The sequence below is a fragment of the Mytilinidion resinicola genome (assembly GCF_010093595.1).
Source record: "Mytilinidion resinicola strain CBS 304.34 unplaced genomic scaffold BDZ99scaffold_19, whole genome shotgun sequence".
Taxonomy (NCBI): Eukaryota; Fungi; Ascomycota; class Dothideomycetes; order Mytilinidiales; family Mytilinidiaceae; genus Mytilinidion; species Mytilinidion resinicola.
The window spans coordinates 308,599-327,730 of NW_022985455.1; the positions used below are offsets into that span (position 1 = coordinate 308,599).

Sequence of the window (19,132 nt, forward strand, 5' to 3'; positions counted from 1 at the left end):
CGCCTCAACTTCCCGGACTTTTAAGAATGGAGAACGCAAAAGCTCGCCTTCAAAGGCTCGCATCACACTTCGTCTCTGCAGCACCGGACACCCCGGAGAAGGAGGGTCAGACTAGCTACGACCATCGCCACAACTTCCATTCGCTATCTCCAACAGCTTTCCTCGAGCGTGCGGCATCTATTGAACCCGATGTATGTATGCGGATTGCCGCCCCCCCTGCTCGAAACAAGTCATATGAGCTGTATTGAACGACTGAACATCTAACCGAGTAACAACAGGCGTTGGCAGTCTATCACAGAACGGCAAACAACAAGATCCTGCGCCGCTCATATGCTGAAGTTGCGGATCGTGCTCGTGGACTAGCATACTACCTTCGCCAACACAACTACAAGCGCGTCGGCATACTCTGTCCCAACACACCCGCATTCCTGGAGAGCCTGTTTGGAATTGCCGCTGCGGGTGCCGTGAGCATTGGTAGGGTCTCCTTTAGATTAATTGACCTTCTGGGAGACTGACACGTGATGCCTTCTAGCTGTCAACTACCGCCTCAAGAAAGATGATATCTCATATATCATGACCCATTCTGGCGTCGATATCATCATCACGGACGCCGAGTTTACATCTCTGCTAGACAACTACAGCGCCGCTAATCCATCAGTGCCCATCATCATCGACAACGACACCGACGCAACCGAAGGCGAGCTCAGTGGCCCCTTCGACGACGCCGTCCTCGAAGGCCTGACGTATGACCACCAGCACAGCTCCCAAGGCTGGGCAGGTCTCGAGACGCAAGTGCAGGGCGAAGAGTCCGTGATAGCCCTCGCCTACACATCCGGCACGACCGCCCGGCCAAAAGGCGTCGAATATACGCATCGTGGTGTCTATCTTGCTGCGCTCGGCAACGTCATCGAAAGCGGCCTGAACTACCACATCGGCCGCTGCAAATACCTCTGGACGCTGCCCATGTTCCACGCCACGGGATGGACCTTTCCATGGGCAATTACGGCAGTACGGGGCACGCATTACTGTCTACGGAAGATCGACTACCCCGAGATCTGGCGGCTGCTGAAGGAGGAGAAGATCACGCATTTCAACGCTGCGCCGACAGTCAATACACTACTGTGTGCGGCGAAGGAGGCGGAGAAGTTGGAGCATGCGGTTCGAGTAACCGTAGCGGCGAGTCCGCCTACCGCGCATCTTTTCGAGACGATGACAGCGTTGAATCTGCACCCTGTACATGTCTACGGGCTGACGGAAACGTACGGACCCATAACGAAGGGATACCACATGCCCTCGTGGGAAGATCTGCCATTGGCGGAGAAGTATAGAAAGATGGCACGACAGGGTCACGGCTTCATCACGTCGCAGTCCGCCAGAGTGATCAAGCCAGACCAGGAACCGGGCGTGCTGATTGACGTTGCGAAAAATGGTCTTGAGATCGGGGAGATAGTGTTCGCGGGTAACATCTGTGCAAAGGGGTATTATCGCGACCCAGAGGCAACGAGGAAGCTATGGGAAGGAGGGGTGAGTCACTCAGGTGACTTAGCGGTGATGCATGAGGATGGCGCGATTCAGATATTGGATCGGGCAAAGGATATCATTATTAGTGGTACGTACATGCAGCCACTTGTTGAAGCGGTAAAACTATTCAGAAGTTGTGGAAACTGACTCTTCTTTTCGTCTAGGAGGCGAAAACATCTCATCCGTCGCCCTCGAATCCATGCTAGTAACGCATCCGGACATCCTCGAAGCTGGCGTCGTCGCCGTCGCAGACTCGCACTGGGGCGAGCGTCCGAAGGCCTACATTACTGTGAAATCCGGGCACTCGTTGAAAGGCGACGACGTCATCGACTGGGCGAAGCACAAGAGCGATATCAGTAAGTTTATGGTACCTAGAGAGGTCGAGGTGGTAGATGAGCTGCCCAAGACGAGTACGGGGAAGCTGAAGAAGAATGTGCTGAGAGAGTGGGCGAAGAAGTCGCACTCGTGAGAGATGTGACAGTTGTGCTGTACAGTACCGGAATTCAGCATTAGTTGTTTGTAAGATTATTTGCTGCTATCCGAGGTGATTTGATGCGCTAATGCGAGCTTGATTGAGATGGGAATTGGCAACAGGATCATATTGTAGGAGCGGTATAGTTAGGCATACAGTTTACGCAACCGCCATGTTCGGTCCAAAGATTCTGGAAGAAGCACGGTGAGCCAGCCTTTCGCCCCTCTTTGTCAGTGTTACGGGCCCACGTCACTTGACCAGCATTAAATGCGTGCTCCTCAGCATCAATGATCTTGCCCAAGCCCGTGTCCCTGAGCGATGCATGCAGCGCTCTCTCCATAAAGTCTGCCCGTGCTCGACACCACCAGTACGTCTCTGCGGAGAGAAGTGCTTTGACGCCTCGATAGAAGTACAGCAGCACCATGTAGGCTCTGCAATCGTTCCTCCGGACCATGGCGTTGAAGACGGCGTCCGACCGAATCGGAAAAGAGAACAAGTAGAGCGCGACAGAGGAATACAACCCATCATGCATAGGCTTCGTCGAGAGATTATGCGCTCCCTCCGGGTCACGGACGATCAATAGCCGCGTGTCTGGCTTCGGCGGCTTGCACATCGATAGCAGCGGAGCGAGACGACACGACGCCGTCATGTAGGCTGTCAAAATCTCTCTATCTGCAACGCTGGTGTTCTCGGTAGGCTCGCTGAGTCGTATGAGGTCGAACCATCCGGCTGCCTCGTCCGTATTCGCTGACAGTAGCAGCTTCTCAATTAGTGAGCGATTCGAGGACACGCCGGCTATGGCGTTGGTGCTAGAGAGGGGGTTCTCGATGCCTTGGAAATAGCGTTTCAAGTATTCTTCGAAATACTCTGGGGCTTTCGAACAACGGCGTGCGGCTTCGACGATGGGGAGGTGGGCGCGAGAGTGAGCGGTTGCGAGCCAGGCGCTTCCGTCTCTGGTGAGGAGGTGCTTGGCCTTGTCGAAGATTTCTTTGAGGCCGGCTGAGAGGGTGAAGATGGGGTCTGTAGAGAGGTTGAGGGGCTGCTTGGGATACTGTCCATCTATGTCGCTTACGGGAGTAGATGGTGTGAAGGAGTCAAGGTTCGTCCAGGCGTGGTGGTACAAGAGTATCGCGGTTGCCATGAGCGCATCGGCATTGTCATGCGTCACTGGACCCGAGAGGGCTTTGCGAAAAAGCTGAAGGGTCTTCGATAAGTGGACGACGGAAGCATTGTAGTTTCGGGGATCATGGGGCTCTAGGCTATGTAAATGCGTGGCAGATATGAGGAGGATAGCATGCATTAGGTAGTCGTGCGTGAAGCATTGCCGCATGACTAAAGGTTGCAATAAGGTTAGCAAATCATTCAGAACCAGAGTGAGGAAACCGTTATTGATTTCTTGTAATAGGTACTGTTGGCGTAAGACACTTATTCAGGGGATTCCAAGACACCACTGTGGTTGTCTCGAAACACTCCCTGAGTAGTTTTTCAAATAGACAGATTGCTAGGAAACTTTTTATCTGTGTCGGGGGCTTACGTACTGCCGTTTCGCCACAGGTGCTCGCCGAAGATGAGGGTGCGTGCTGTTCGAGTGCCAAATGTGTGGAATAGCTTCATTTGATAAAGGTTCACCTCTTGCGTCAGCCCAAGAAACTCATCGCTCTGAGATGGTGGGGTCCGTGGGCTTGGTTGTTGGTTCTCTGGAAGGTTGCACGATTCTCCCCGTCTGAGGCAGTTGTGGCATGCTGGAAGCGCTTCGTCGCACTGAACTGTATTAGCAGGAACTACAATCGAGGCCATCCTATATCATGCCTTGACACGACGTCGCTTGCACCCAGCACAGCCGCGCTTGGACTTCGCGTGGCGGCGGCGCTGGCGACAACTGCGGCCGTAGACATCCTGCAAGTCGGGCCCAGATCCATCCAGTCGCTGAGCTGACACATGAAAGAAGGAGATGTTGGGGCTTCCAAGAGACATGATTGATTACAATGGGACAGTTGTAGGAAGAAGAAGAACCGGGCCATGATGAAGGGAAGTAGCAGATCGTCGACATGGATCAGCAGCGCCGTACACGCTTTCGGTATACGAGAATCCTGGCACTCATAGTGGCCAATAAGAGACCTGATAACGGTGGCGGAGTTCGCATCGGCTGACTATTTGGGTTCTGCCGAGTGCATTTAGCCTACTGCGATCTAGCTCCATCCCTTCCTCTTCGCCTCGTACACCTGCGTGGGTGAACTCCTTACGCGTTCTCATCAACATGTCAACGGACCGCCTCGTACGCTCGAAACAGTACGAGAGATGGTCCAGCCCTCAAGCATGGGAGCCGTCTCGTTTTCCTCAATCTGGAAACGAGGCGACCGCGAGGGGACCTATAAATTGGAGCATTTCTCTAGTCTCAAGCTTACACGTATCTAAGACCTTGTGTAAAGCAACAGTCCTTTCCTCTTATCGATTTCATCAATCGGAGATGCAATCTGATTAGCCTCTATCTGAGCTTATTTTTCCTATCTTTTTTTCCCGCGGTCCACATCCCGTGTTAGAACTTTCGTCCCACTCCATTCTCTGCGGAATGAACCCTTGACAACTCCTTGAAATGATTGACGAAACAGAGCTTGATCTGCTCCCCGAATCCAGAGACTCCCGCCCAGACAATGACCACATCCGTAGACTTACGGCATCCGAACAGCAAGTCGTTCAAGCACAGGTCGATGTGCCTGCAGTCAAGATTGGCTATTTTTCTCTCTACCGTTATGCCACCAAGACAGAGAGTTTGATCATGGCTGTATCGGCCTTCGCTGCAATGGCCGGAGGTGCCGCCTTCCCCTTGATGACGGTCAGTCCTCTACGCTGGTATCTCAAGCTCTATCTGACTGCTCTTTTTTTTTGCAGCTCGTCATTGGAAACCTCACGGGCAGTTTCAGCAAATTCTATACCGACCCTTCAATCATACACGAGTCCGTCCAACATACCATTATCAACCTGTCGATGTTTCTAGTCTATATCGGTGAGCTCTTCTTGGTTCCATTGATGTCGTGCGCCTCGACTGTTATTGATTTTATTGAACAACAGGTATTGGCATGCTGGTTTCCTACTTTGTTGGTATGGTAGGGTTTAGTTACACGGGCGAAAGCATGACGCAGAAGATTAGGGAGCTCTATCTTCAAGCAGTGTTCCGTCAGAACATTGCTTTTTTTGATTTCCTGGGATCTGGAGAGATCACGACCCGAATCACTGCCGGTGAAATCTCATTCTCAATTGTAGCTTGCTAAGTCTCATTCCGCTAACTCTCGCAGACTTAAACCTGGTGCAGGACGGCGTTTCTCACAAGGTAACCCTGGTCATTTCTGGAATATCGATGTTCGTCTCCGCAATTATCGTCAGCTTTGTCCGGTCCTGGATGCTTGCACTCGTCATGCTCTCCTCAGTGATTGCCATGTGGCTAGTTCTCGGGATCCTTGGGAGCTTCATGCGGACCTATCAGACCAAATCTGTCAACGCCTACGCTACCGCAGGTAGCCTAGCTGAAGAGGCGATATCGTCTTCTCGCAATGTCACTGCTTTTGGAACTCAGCCATGCCTGGTAAAGAAGTACGACGCCGTGTTAGACGAAGCCGCCCAGTTCGACCTCAAGGCAAAGGCTACCCTTGGCCTCATGATCGCTTGCGCCATAGCTATTCTAAACATGCAGTACGGTCTAGCATTTTGGCAAGGTTCCCGCTGGGCGGACTCAGGCGATTTGACAATCTCGCAAATACTCACGGTAACAATGTCTTCGATGGCAGCGGGAGGCACTCTACATCACATCACGCCTCATATCGGCACTTTTGGGTTGGCGGTAGCAGCCGCCACCAAGATATTCAGCACCATTGAAAGGAAGTCTCCGATTGATCCTGGTTCCGAAACCGGAGACGAGCCAGACAATTTGAGCGGCAAGATACAGTTCCGCGATATCAAACACGTATATCCCTCGAGACCGGAAAGACCCATCCTCGATGACTTCAATCTCATAATCGATGCTGGGAAAATTGTTGCTATCGTGGGATCGTCAGGGTCAGGCAAGTCAACCTTGCTTGGCTTGCTGGAGCGATTTTATCTTCCTATCGCCGGGAAAGTATTACTAGATGGAAGAGATATCTCGACGTTGAATCTTAGGTGGCTGAGGCGAAACATGTCACTGGTTAGCCAAGAGCCAGTGCTGTTCAATAATACCATCCACGATTGTATCGAACATGGTCTAGTCGGAACTGAGTATGAAAATGTAAGTGCTATCTCGAACATCCTTCTTGCTATTCGATGTTCTCCCCCGGGAAAGTTATCATAAATGTATGATCTTCGCTCACTACAGCAAAAAGTGAACACAAGCCATTACTGACAGGATGGTCAAAGGCTTCTTCCGAGATCAAAGGGAAACTCATCGAGGATGCTGCCCGAACCGCAAACGCCTACGACTTCATCAATCGCTTACCTCAGAAATTCCAAACCCATGTAGGAGAACGCGGGTCACTTCTCTCGGGCGGTCAAAAGCAACGCATTGCAATAGCCCGCGCTGTTGTATCCGACCCAAAGATTCTTCTCCTCGATGAGGCTACTGCTAGCCTGGACACTCGCTCCGAAAGCGCTGTGCAGAAAGCTCTAGATGCAGCTTCGAAGGGTCGTACAACCATAGTTATTGCTCATAGACTATCAACAATCAGGCATGCCGATAACATCGTTGTTATGGTTAGCGGGAAAATTGTAGAAGAAGGAACGCACAAACAGCTTCTCGGGCGAAAGACGGTCTACTACTCTCTGGTACAGGCACAGGAGCTGATAGGAAAGCCTGTGGCGCCTTTGGAGTCCTCCCAGAACGAACAGGATATGGGAGTGTTCGAGAAGAGCGAGAAGTCGGAACCTCTACGCAACATCCAATCCATGGAATCTCAGCATCAACTTAACAAAACAGGTACCGTAGAGCCGACACACCCTGATTCTGAAGTTGCGAGCACGACTTGGCAGCTGATGAAGTTCATCTGGACTATCAACAATGAAGAGAGGCGGTTGATCTACCTAGGCATCGTGTTCGCAATCTTGGCAGGGTTTCTGCAGCCTATTCAAGCCATTTTCTTCGGGCATTCGATTGACGCCATCTCTGGACATACCAAGAGTTCTGGCGGCCATGGTATCAACTTTTGGTGTCTCATGTTTCTCATGCTCGCCCTAGTGGCACTCGTGATCAACACAATTCAAGGAGTAGCTTTGAGTTTTGGATCGGCGTAGGTATCACCCCTACCGTAGCATTGTTACTGATTAACCGTTGATAGGCGGCTTATTCGGCGAGCTCGGTCCCTTGTCTTTCGTTCGATACTACGACAGGATATGTCATTCTTCGACACGGATGAGGTGACCTCCGGATCGCTATCGTCCTTTCTTGCGACAGAACCCAACCGTCTCGCTGGAATTAGCGGTGCCATCCTTGGGTCTCTCTTGACCGCAACCGCCACCATACTCGGAGGGTTTGCTATTGCGGCCTCTTTCGGATGGAAGCTAGCTCTGGTCTCTGTATCTACGGTACCGTTTCTACTTGCCTGTGGGTACTGGCGATTTCAGGTATGCTCTAATTTCATTACCCCGAAAATGTCGTTCGGTCTCGTCAGTGCTCTTAGTACGCCTCTTATGCTGATCATACATAGGTCATCAAAAGCTTCGACAGTCGCATGCAGAGCAAATCAGAAGCCGCAGCTTTCGCATGCGAGGTCGCATCGTCAATCCGGACCGTTGCTTCGCTAACGTTGGAGCCACATCTGCTGAACCAATATTGCGAGAAGCTGAAGACCCAAACGACAGGCAACTTACGCTTCTCGGCGTACTCCTCGTTCCTCTTTGCTCTTTCGAACAGCTTGTCGATGTTCGCCATGGCCCTTGCATTCTGGTACGGAGGCTCTTTGATCCTGGATGGCCAGTACAGCCTGGTGCAGTTTTTCGTCTGCTTCGTCGCGATCATTCTCTCGTCTCAGACCGCTGGGGGCTTGGTGGCCTACGTGACTGATGTTGGTGACGCGCGCTCTGCGGCTCAACGCGTTCATACCCTCCTCAATCGAAGGCCGCTCATTGATTCCTGGTCGACGGAGGGCCGCAAAATAGACGCTGCGGAGGGAAAGATTGAGTTTAGGGACGTTCACTTCGCCTATCCTGGGCGTCCGTTTCAAAAGGTCTTGGGAGGAGTCAATCTTACCGCACTACCAGGGCAATTCATCGCCCTCGTAGGGGCCAGTGGTTGCGGCAAGTCCACCGCGATGGGGTTGCTAGAGCGCTTCTACGATCCTACGTCAGGTTCAATCATCCTAGACGATGTTCCAATACCCGAATACAATCTCCAGGACTACCGGAGCCAGATGGCCCTCGTTAGCCAAGAAACTATGCTCTATACTGGGACTATTCGAGAGAACATCCTTGCAGATGACGATACCGTTCCTGAAAGCGCTATCGTGCAAGCGTGTAAGGATGCGAACATCTTCGACTATATCGTGGGTATACTACTGTCGGTTGCTGTCTTGTTACGCTAACCGGAGTAATCCAGAGTTCGTTGCCAGATGGCTTGAACACCCTCGTAGGTGCAAAAGGGATGTTGCTTTCTGGAGGACAACGCCAGCGTCTGGCAATTGCGAGAGCGTTACTACGAAATCCTAAATTACTGTAAGCTTTCTTGTCATCGACGTTACTAGATACATATCCCTAGGACAAAATACTCCCCCTTACTTCCACTGAAATTTCTCTTAGCCTCCTCGACGAGGCCACCTCCTCCCTTGACTCAACCTCCGAAGCCGCCGTCCAAGCCGCGCTCGACAAAGCTTCGAAAGGCCGAACCACCATCGCGATTGCGCATCGATTGAGCACTGTTCAGCACGCAGACTGTATCTATGTGTTCGATAATGGGCGAGTGGTGGAGAAGGGTCGGCATGAGGACTTGGTGGCGAAGGGGGGCGTGTATTGGGAGTTGGCGAGGCTGCAGGAGTTGGGGGTTTAGATGATGCGTCTGGGATATGGGGCGTTTGAGATAAACTAGACACAGATCGTTACCTTTTGTATAATTTATGTAGTTCCTTCCGTGGGCTTGTTAGACGGAGCCATCTTTACTTCTTTTAAGGTCACGATACTGTTTCTACCAGGAACTTCTTCGCTTATAATTCAAGCTGTAGTCTAGTCGCGTCGAACGAATGGAGAATGGTGCTAGCTAGCGCTATTGCACTCACTGTCGTGGTTCTCGGTGTATGGTAGGTATGACAGCGAGTTCGAGTATGAGGGCGAAAAAGCTCCAGGAGGACGCGATTCGTGAGTTTCAATAGAGGGCTTTGCTAGAAAAGTAGACGAGATAGGTCGCAGTGCCACGACATCAGTCTGTGTATACTATCTTGCCGGTGTACGAGATAATGAGTGTGTTTCAGCCGTTGGGACGAGTTGTAGTCAATGAAACCGTTCTGAACGGGGCATGAACTCGCTGGGCCATCTCGGCCATCGTCATCTAGGGGGGACTTGTCTTTCGGCATCTGTGTGGCGTGTCGAAAAGGTGTCGCAATATAATGGGAAGGCTATGGCAGGAGTCGTACGCCCCCATCGCGTTCCCGAAACCCGAAGTCTGTCGCTAAGGAGTTCGCCCGACTACTGTGAAGAAGTAAGCGGAGTGACTATTCATTCCGGCAAACGTCGGAAGAAGTAAAAAAGCACGCAAATATCTTCATCCGATACGCTGTAGAAGTGAGGCCACTTCGGTGAGTCTTCTCGTGCGTTGCCCAGCTCAAGAGAAGAAAACTCTCTTCCGGTGAATGAAAAGTCTTGGCACCCTGAGTCGAAATCTCACCATCATGGAGAGGGGTGTTTCGAATTCACTTTACTTTCTGGGGCGAAAGGGATAATTCTGAGGGAAAGCAGGGCTACTAGGCCTGGGATTCGAGAATCTGGATCTCCTTTTTCCACCCGCCGCTTACTGTGCCGCCGCGGCGAGCGAGAATGGCTGGATGATTCGATCAACCGACGTTACAGGTGCGCCGCCTCACGGCATCGTTGGTGCTCGCTACTTCTCGGAGGCCTTGGTTCTCATTTAGCATCGTGAGGCGTTCGTGAGACATCCTCTGATTGCGCCGAGCGCCGGACCTTGCTTTTTGGCCGGTGATAGTGTCGAAGTATATTTGCAAGGTGGCAGTTTCGTAGATTGGATAGCCGTAAGACACGCTTGAGGAGTAGATTACTGAAGCTCAACGTGAGAATTCGGAACATCTCCTGGGACCTTGAGACACCCCGGGCAATGCTGGTCACACGGACCCCATGTTCAACACGAACCGGGCAACTACACTTTTGCAAACGAGTTATGCGGATGAATATTGAATTTGCAAGGCTTTGGAAATCTTCGACCATAATCCCATCGATAACGGATGCCAGCGTGGCTGCGGCCCAAAACCAGCGGTGTGAGGTTGCAGGACGGACAGCTCACGATGCTTGGAGCATCAGCAACGCCGACGGTGGCAAATTCAGGGACAAGGATGGATGGAAGCCACAAAAGAAGGAGACGGTGTGTCCTGTGGAGACGGCAGGCGCGGAACGTGGTGTCGGCTGTCATCAGCGGCGTGCGGGGTCCGATGCGTTGTCAAAACTCTAGCAGTGATACCACGATCAAGCTAGGCGTGCTCTATCTGATGGAGAGGAACGTCAGAATCTCCTGATATGGTAGATCTGAAGCAGCGGATGAGTAAGGGAAGAGCATTCTCGAAGTAAACCGCCGGCCTCAGCGTTTGCGACCCACTATGCGCCGACACTGAGGTGGATATCCGCCTCGTGCTCCAGTATTTGGCCAGGCACATCAAGGGCGGGTATCGGATAGTACCTGGTACCCGCTGTCTGAGTGGTCTGGCGTGTTTCCAGATAAATCTAACTGATCAATGGTAGATAGGCCTCCGCGGGGATCAGCAGGTTGTACACCTGAATCGTAGGCACATTTCATGCTAGAGAGCCCTGTCTTAACGTTGTAGAGATGGAGGGTGGGGTTCGCAGGTTCCAGCAATAATGAGGGCCACATTTCCGCCACACAGGTTTTGAATGTCGTGCTGCAAGAAGACGGCAATGCCAGCGTGTCTAGCATGAAGCGGCGGATCCGCGTGCGATCGGTGAAGGCCCACTGAGAAACTTGCAAGTTCACTGAACCGCCAGCATGTCGTGCATAGCGAACGATACTCCTGAGATTCCCCAGAGGAGCATAGAGACCTAATCTGTCCAGGGTTCACTGACGGGTTGGGTCGGTATTCGTAGGCGTTGCACAAGAAAAGCAATTACGACTCCTGCCATTATTCTGTGTGGACTTATCTGTCCCGACCGAGGTTCCTTCAAGATGTCTTCAATCATCGATGAACAGTATCCAGGCGGATTAGAGCGGCTGATTTGCGTTTTGTATCGGAGCAGTCAAAGGGTAACAGACCAGCCTGGCGTCCACAGATCTCTGAAGAGGCGATGTCCTATTTGGGGTCTCCGCTAGGAATGCAATGCAGAGCTGCCCTTGGGCTCAAAGGCGTTGATTGCGAAGGGAACACAGGGTGTTCCTGGCAGACGCTCGGGTGCGGATTGGGGACGGAACGTGTGACCTGGGAGACGTGGATAGACGTGATACTGCCCAACTTGACGGAGCAGGAGTGAGCGCCAGCATGGTTTCCGGCGAGATGGAGGGATGGGCATCGCTGTCCGCCTGGCGACGCCTCTGGGACGTGAGTTGTGATCGGCACTCCACTGTTCACGCCAAGCCTAAACAGATCATCTCGCCTTGAAGTCGTTGAACGTTCGAATTTCCCGGCGAAAAAAGAGAGATGCAATTGAATCTGCTTTTGAAGAGAAAGCGACGATCGGACTCCATAGGCAGAAAGAGGTGGCGAAACGGCGCGTAATATATGACTTCTTCTCTGCCACGAGCGCGTGTTGGAGGTGCCAACGCAGTAGTGTGCTGTTCATTCAATCATCGTGAGGCCGGTGAACCAGGGAGCACGCCCTGAAGCTCGTAAGCCGGTGCTGGTTCTAAGCCGAAAGGATGCTGGCTTGTCGACTCATCCGAGCCCCAGTTCGGGCACTGGCGTGTGCAGGGTGTGGTTGGGCAGGAGGGCGTAGCTTGGGCAGGGCGGAACCTTGGGGCGAACGGAGTGAGGCGTGAGGCTTTGGAGCCCATATCCTCCACCCCGGAGCACGTCGGCCCAACCATCGTGGCCGAGCCGTGTCGCCGGACTCCAGCCCGGTTGTTGAATATCAAGCCTGGATGAGATTGTCGCGGTACCTATTATATTTAAGGGGGGCCGACTTTTAAGCCCTGCAAATACCACTCCGGTCTTCAACCCAACATCAGCAGCTGGCTCTGTTTATCACCTCTTAGCCTCAGACTCGAATCGATCGATCGAGCATAATAACATAGATTTCTTCTTTTTCTTCTTCTCCAATACGTTCCGAAATGGCTGCTGCTCAAAATAGCTACTTCGTGCCTGGCTTTGGCATTTCCAGGGCTGTAATACAGAATGAGATACGTTATCATTGTGGACCAGACGCAATAGTGAGGCCGTACACACATCAGGTAAGTTCTGCGGGCATCGTGGTACAGCCAGCTCGACACCAGTAACAAGGCTGACATGGAATACAGGGTAGAGATGGATTCCTCGTGACAACATCAGGTCCACCATTGACCAAAGTATTTACCCCTGAGGGCTGCCATTGGTCGTCCTGGCACTGACTGGAACAGGCGCAAATCGAAGACTTGAAGGACGCTTCTCGGGATTACGAGGAGAAGCAGGCTATGCGAGGGGAGGACGACAACGATGTCTTCGTCAACAAGCCCATCCCAGTGGGACAAAGGTTACGACGAAGTGCTTGACGCAGCGGAATTCCACTCGACTCCTCAAAAGGCGAAAGGCGCAAGGCGGATTGGGCAAATGGAGTGTTGTTTGTATTATTGGAAGTTACTGGAGTTGCTGGAGTTGCTGAAGTTCGACCTTGCTGCTACTTCTGTATTCTTTTCGGGATGGCAATGCCCTATTTGCAGGATTTGGCGTCCTGTGAACGTTATACCACTTATGTTGTATTAGCAAATCGATTTTCTCTCACTTTCCGGAAGACACTTCCTCTCCTCCTCCACTCCTTCATCCAGAGAGGTCACGTGCGGCGTGCCTCGGTCTCTCGCCCGGGACCTCGTCTCCGTCTTGACCATTTCCGTCCGGTCCAGCGACGAACAGGCGTATGTCATTATGAGTAATGTAAGAAGATAGGGAGAGAATCGTTTACTGAGGGCAGCGGCAAGGCTGATCGACCTTGCTACTTCCTCCTAGGGTTAAAAGTTCGGCGTCGCATCTCCGCCAGTCAGCGCCTAGCTTGCTCTTATGTTCACCACTGAAGACCACCATCAGAGCAGAGATCTCGTCCCAAAAGTCTAGAAAATGCAGAGAAAGGACGATTTGGTGACTCGTTGCGTAGCACGGATTCTCCAGGCATCAGCCATGCTTCTACCAAACGGCAATATACGATCCATCGGACGAAGGTATACCCAAAAACCCACAAACATGACGTCCAGGCCGTTTCAATATCGAAGGACAAAATTGACCATCATGAGAGCCCTTTCCAGCATCGACTTTCCAAACCCCAACTACCATCAATCTACTTCATTCCCGATGGCAATCAAACATCGAAAAACACAATCATCCCTCCACAACAATACCCATTCACTCATTCCAGATCCTCCCCTGGCCAAGTTTTCAGCCCACTCCATCTTTCGCGTTCTACCAACTTCCCCTCTCCTAAATCTTTGTTGGCCCTCTGGAGCCGCTTCAGCCTCTCTTCCGTGCTCTGGCTCTCCCGTCTCAACGTCTCGTTCTTCGTCGTGAGCTCGTGAATCTCCTTCTCAGTCTGAAGGAAATGATCCATTTTCTCCCTCTTGACCATCTCATGCCTCTCTGACAAGATCTCATAATCCCTCATTCGCATCCTCTTGTCCTTATTCAAGTCCTCCTTGTCTCTCTTGAGCACCCTGATCTCCGCCTTGCAATCTTCAAGCTTCTCTTCGAGCTCATAGCACCGCCTCCGATGCCGATCCCTCTCCGCACTAGAAGACCGCTCCGACGAGTGGTGAACGTGCAGGAAGCTGAAGCTCGATCGAGGTGAGAAGTACGAGCGTGGACGGATCTCGCTTTCGTGTCTGACGTGCATGTCGGACGATGAGCTCTCGGGCTTGGCTCGGGAAAGTGGGAAATTGATGCCTGGTGTGTGTGGAACTGCTTTCGATCTCAATCTCTGAACTTATCCGCCTTGCGTTTGAGATGAAGTTCGGACTGCAGTCGCGCTGGACGCTGCTATATAACAAATTGTGCCTCCGGGAGGCTCAAAGAAAACTCTCCAACAGCAACAACAGCGTCATGTCTCACTGTTAGCAAAGCAGCGATTTGACAAAGACGCTTTTGTTACTCCAAAGAAAATGATATCTAGAACCAGAGAGGCAGTTTGATGTACGGTCGGAGGGAGCTTCAGATGCGGCTTGGGGCTGGATAATGGATTGGAGAATTCTAGACGTTGCTACGCATGGTGAAAAACTGTTCTGCGAAAGGAAACCTCTTGAATGGGGCGGCATGTCTTACAAATATGTGAAGGGGTGATTTCACAGTGGGATACCTCTCACGAGAAACGAGTTTGCAATTTAGATCCAGAAAGGCGGTTGGACCTACACGTGCGAGATCTCACAATACGTTTCGGATGAGCGTAAGATATTGCCTCAAAGCGACCTAGAAACCGATAAGGAGTTTCAAATCAGCACAAGAAAGAGCTATTGTTACTCCCACGCTATGCCTTTGGTTACTACAAACTCTACATTCCCACTGTCTAAGCCCCCTTTGACGCATCTCCCGCTGCCTTCTCCGCCGCCTTGGCGGCCCGCTTCGCAGCCCGCTTGCCCTGCCCCTTCTGGCCATCCGCGTCGGCCTTTTCCGTCGCTTCTTCTGCTTTTTTGGGAGGCTTAGTGGGGTTCGGGTTGCCTTTCCATTCGAGCTTTCGGGGCTTCATGTATTCTTTGACGACCTAGGATGTGTCAGTGGGGAGCGTAGAAGATAAGGCAGCCAAGCATACCTCATCAGTGACCTTTGCCCTGGCCTCTTGGAAGCTCTTGACGTATGATTGGACGAGCGTGATACACTCCTTCTTCATTTCGCCGGTGAGCATCTCGCCTTTCTTGTAGGCGTGGTAGAAGCGGTCTAGCTTTTCGTCGTCATCCTAGGGGAAAATTAGTACTTGTGGTCTTGGTGACCGGCAGTTGAGCTAACGACATACCTCGAAGTAGCAAAGATACTGGTATGGGACGTCTACGTCTGGGTTTCCGCCCAGCTCCCGATGTAGCTCCAGGGTTTCCTGACCGCCGGAAAATGAGGCATTGATCTTCTTCTTGATCTGGTTGGGTGTATCGTCAAGAAAGATCGCAGACATGGGGACGCTGGCGCTCATTTTGCCGCCGGCACCTGGGAATGGTTAGGGGCTTATGCTGAAGATGGTGACTACTAGGAGAGATGTACCTTGAAGACTCGTCAAGAATTTTGAGTGAATGAGGGCCGGTTTCGGCGATGGGCGTTGCATTCGGAGTGAGTTGTCGCGGACCAGGCGGAAGTAGGGATCTTGGTCCTTCGAGGAGTTAGAAAATTGACTCTGTAGATGATGCAAAGGCGCGTTAGGTGACTTACGATAGCGCAAGGGATCAAACATGGGATTGCCGCTGTTGTCGCCTTGCGATCGGCTTCTATGTCATCGCCCCAGATGAACGGGTATGAAGAGGCAAAGGCGGCTATCACACGCGTTACTATAAGACGCCAAGCCTAAGCCGTCGAAGCCATATCACTTACCCACGCATTGAAGATTAGGGAAGAATACTCGACCACTGCTTGTGCTGCCATCAAATCCAAAGGCTCCTCGCATTTGATTGAAGTTGACTAGCTTCGAGAATTCCATCGCATTTTCGTAAAAATGGCCATTGCTACCTGATCCCATGAACAGAAAGTCCGAGTATATGAAGGTCTTTTTGAGGTCGTAGCCCATTGCGATGGCATCTTTCGCATTTTCTATAGAGAACTTCTTGACAGCTTCAATGGTCAACCCCTCCTTGAATAGAAACTTTTCATCATCCGTCAACATGATGACTAGCGGCACATCAAACACATCCTGTAACCATTTTGTGAATTCGAACGGTATGCTATGTCCAACATGTAGTGATCCTGCGGAAGGTCCTCGGCCAGTGTAGAGCATGAAAGGCTCTCCCCGCTCATAGTAATCCAGTATGAGGTCGAAATCGCGATGCGAGAAGAAGAGGCCGCGCCGTAACCAGCGGTGGGGTTTCTTGCCAGTGAGCCTCTCGAATCGCTCGAGGGTAGCCTTGTCTAGGAGCTTTGTATTCCACTTCTGCGAGATGGCGACGTAGTCGAATTCAAGTGTATTGCCGTGTTCGTCCGTCCCCGCTTGTACATCCCAAGGGTTGATCTCCTGCTCGGTGAGGTGCTTCGCTGGAGTCGTAGCCGTTTCGGCGAGTGAAAGAGCTGCGACGGATGGCGGTTCGCCGAGTCCCGTGGGGGCGTTTTCCGCCATAGTGGTGGAGGGATAGGTGTGAGTTTTAGAGACAGAAACGGAGGTGGCTTTAAGAAGGAGAGGTTAGTATTTATTTTGATTGTGAGTGACTCCAACGAATCCTTCAATACATGGACACTGTGACTCAGTTTACCAGGAAGTACCACGTACTGAAACCTACTTACGTGACAAATGCAAAACTCACAGCAAGCTCAATCCGTTTACTGCAACCAAGTTGCGAAGCTGGAGGTCAATTGATAAACTTATGTCCACGTCGCGTCTCATCTCGATGTCTCGCTTTCGATTCTTTGGCATCCCCGCGGTACGGTATGCTAGTGCAGGTCGGGTCTCTATAGTGCGACGTAGAGAGAGTGCGAGCCGAATGAGGCGTGAAGCTGAGGCGAATATTTATCTGAAGACCGTCGAAACGAGGCGATGACCTCACAACTCTCAGACTTCGAAGAATATATTGAAGCACTACAAGCAGGACCAAGCAGATGTCAGAAAATCTCATGATTGAACACAGCTATCGTTTGCCTGAGTGCTGCACGTGACCATCGCGCGAAAGTACAGCCGAGCAAGCAGCGACGTCAAGGCTCTTCTCGATTCATCATCGCTCATCATTCACTCCCCGTCCTTCACCCACGAATAACCATCTTCGACCACTATCGCTGCGGCTTCCGAAGCTCTGCTTGCTTCCGCAGCAAAACAATGCGCTTCTCCACAACCTGAATACCCTAGACGCATCGCCTCGGCCTAAACATCCCCGACGATCCTTCAACCCCTCTCGTACCACTACTACAGCTCCCACGCAACCTCTCCTCCTCCACCTTAATACCGCCCAACAGCCACCATGGTCAAATTCTACAGCTCAACCTACGACTACTCCTACCCATTCCCCGCCGTGACCCTCGCCTACTTTCTGCGCTACCCGAACCCGTACTCCACCCACGTCCTCTCCACCGACACCATCTCGCGCTCCTTCGACCCCGCCACCCAGCGCCTCACCACCGTCCGCCTGCATCTCAAGCGCTCGAAACTCCCATCCGCCGTCCTCAAACTCCTCCCCCGCTCCCTCCTCGGCGCCTCCGCCGCCGGCGACTCCCAGAGCTACATCCTCGAGACCAGCACCGTCGATGTCAAGGAGGGCGTCATGCACGCCGAGAGCCGCAACCTCGAGTGGACCGGCGTGCTGAGCGTGGTCGAGAAGCAGACGTTCCGCCGGCCTGCCTCGCCGCCCGATGATCAGGCGTTCAAGTCGTGCGAGGGGGCGGCGGAGAAGCATGGCTTTCTGGAGAAGGGGGAGGCGGCGGGGCGGACGGATGTGCAGAGCACAGTTATACTATTATCGCGGCTAGGACAGTGGAAGAAGAGGCGGGCGGCGGCTGGGATTCATTCGGAGCAAGATGCGGCCGCAGCAGGGAAGGCGGTTGTCGAGGAGGAGGCGGAGCAGCCGCAGAAGGTGGGATTTTTTAAGAGCTGGAGTACGGCGAGTTTGCAGCGCTCGATTGAGCTGATTGGCTTGAAGCGGGCGCGGAGGAGCCAGCCGAATGCGATGGAGGGGATGAAAGTTGTGTTGGAGCGGATGCGGGAGGGCGGGTTGGTGGGAGTACTGGAGGGGATGCGGAGGGACAGAGAGATGGTCACACACGGGCATCACGGGGCTGGGTTCAAGAAGGTGGAGAATGAGAGTGGCCAGGCCATCGAGGACCTTGGCGACCACCATGAAGATTAAACGAGGAGACGGTGCGCGTATCGCATGGCTATGTGACAAGCGTGTTGGTAACACTCTTTGTACGATTTCGGAAGTCCTAGGTTTTGCTCTTAGCGTTGGCGTTTTGGTCTGAATTACCCTCTCCTCCATACTTTCACTCACCTCTTCTTGACTACAAAGTCCTTGTCTTTGGTCTGCGTCCACATTCTTGCCACTGCTGGATGCGTGTGTTCTTCGAACTGTATCGAGACAATTCCAACAGTAGTAGAAGGGTGTGTCCAAACCTCTGATGGGATAGCGGAGCTTGTGTTATCATGTCTTTTCTTTCACACGGGAAACAACTTTACTAGTGCATAGTTGGCTGGTACGGAAAATATGTAAAATTAGCACACAAAACTCATTCTGAACTGTATGAATTTGTTCGTTGCAGCAATGAATTGATGTATCAACATAGATCTAAGTGACCTGCAAAACAACCGGACCGGCGAACGTCGATTATTCTGTCCTAGAAGACCAGAGCGGAAAGGGGCAATACCTCAGCATTTGAGGAAGCACTTCGAAGAGTGACGCACATGTGCAAAGCGTACTCTGTAGCACTAGCACGTACACATTATCAAACAATCTTTTGACAAATAGGTGCCATTACCAACGCCATTGTCGTAGCCCGTTTCCACAGAGTTTCTAAGCCTGCTCCAGGCGTTCTACACCTGACAATCTCTCCGCCTAAACCCCACCGCCATGTAGTATGTATGCTGTTGATGTTCTCCGTTTCCGTGACGCCACCAACCTGTCCCTACAAAAGAGTATGATCGCTCCGGATCAAGCCATACAAATGACGGATG

The 19,132-nt window shown here is 52.1% G+C and overlaps 7 protein-coding genes across 7 annotated transcripts; 4 read left to right on the plus strand and 3 right to left on the minus strand.

Moving 5' to 3' along the window:
- Positions 1-26: 26 nt before the first annotated feature.
- BDZ99DRAFT_396493 (acetyl-CoA synthetase-like protein) lies at positions 27-1,990 on the plus strand (the record flags this gene model as incomplete). The annotated part of the gene is made up of 4 exons (XM_033715994.1): positions 27-191; positions 279-474; positions 533-1,609; positions 1,686-1,990. The coding sequence occupies 4 exons, from the start codon at positions 27-29 to the stop codon at positions 1,988-1,990; spliced, it is 1,743 nt and encodes a 580-aa protein (XP_033572104.1).
- On the minus strand, positions 1,935-3,967 carry BDZ99DRAFT_574752 (uncharacterized protein; the record flags this gene model as incomplete). The annotated part of the gene is made up of 3 exons (XM_033728404.1): positions 1,935-3,325; positions 3,532-3,754; positions 3,809-3,967. The coding sequence occupies 3 exons, from the start codon at positions 3,965-3,967 to the stop codon at positions 2,118-2,120; spliced, it is 1,590 nt and encodes a 529-aa protein (XP_033572105.1). The 3' UTR covers positions 1,935-2,117.
- Positions 3,968-4,586: 619 nt separating this feature from the next.
- BDZ99DRAFT_511219 (leptomycin B resistance protein pmd1) lies at positions 4,587-9,445 on the plus strand (the record flags this gene model as incomplete). Its single annotated transcript, XM_033724529.1, has 9 exons — positions 4,587-4,826; positions 4,883-4,997; positions 5,063-5,230; positions 5,287-6,251; positions 6,380-7,245; positions 7,294-7,579; positions 7,663-8,496; positions 8,550-8,665; positions 8,750-9,445. The coding sequence occupies 9 exons, from the start codon at positions 4,587-4,589 to the stop codon at positions 8,994-8,996; spliced, it is 3,837 nt and encodes a 1,278-aa protein (XP_033572106.1). The 3' UTR covers positions 8,997-9,445.
- Positions 9,446-12,186: 2,741 nt separating this feature from the next.
- On the plus strand, positions 12,187-13,103 carry BDZ99DRAFT_424390 (uncharacterized protein). The gene is made up of 3 exons (XM_033717055.1): positions 12,187-12,566; positions 12,633-12,680; positions 12,732-13,103. Exons 1-3 carry the CDS (start codon positions 12,447-12,449, stop codon positions 12,861-12,863), a joined length of 300 nt encoding a protein of 99 aa, XP_033572107.1. The 5' UTR covers positions 12,187-12,446; the 3' UTR covers positions 12,864-13,103.
- Positions 13,104-13,407: 304 nt separating this feature from the next.
- BDZ99DRAFT_466794 (uncharacterized protein) lies at positions 13,408-14,257 on the minus strand. The gene has a single exon (XM_033720867.1). It carries the CDS (start codon positions 14,186-14,188, stop codon positions 13,709-13,711), a length of 480 nt encoding a protein of 159 aa, XP_033572108.1. The 5' UTR covers positions 14,189-14,257; the 3' UTR covers positions 13,408-13,708.
- Positions 14,258-14,850: 593 nt separating this feature from the next.
- BDZ99DRAFT_466795 (tryptophanyl-tRNA synthetase) lies at positions 14,851-16,857 on the minus strand. Its single transcript, XM_033720868.1, has 7 exons — positions 16,762-16,857; positions 15,862-16,644; positions 15,703-15,803; positions 15,538-15,643; positions 15,299-15,483; positions 15,098-15,241; positions 14,851-15,049 (listed from the first exon to the last, which is right to left on the minus strand). Exons 2-7 carry the CDS (start codon positions 16,595-16,597, stop codon positions 14,855-14,857), a joined length of 1,467 nt encoding a protein of 488 aa, XP_033572109.1. The 5' UTR covers positions 16,598-16,644; positions 16,762-16,857; the 3' UTR covers positions 14,851-14,854.
- Positions 16,858-17,029: 172 nt separating this feature from the next.
- Positions 17,030-18,727, plus strand: BDZ99DRAFT_114014 (uncharacterized protein). The gene has a single exon (XM_033712452.1). It carries the CDS (start codon positions 17,430-17,432, stop codon positions 18,309-18,311), a length of 882 nt encoding a protein of 293 aa, XP_033572110.1. The 5' UTR covers positions 17,030-17,429; the 3' UTR covers positions 18,312-18,727.
- The last annotated feature ends 405 nt before the right edge of the window (positions 18,728-19,132 follow it).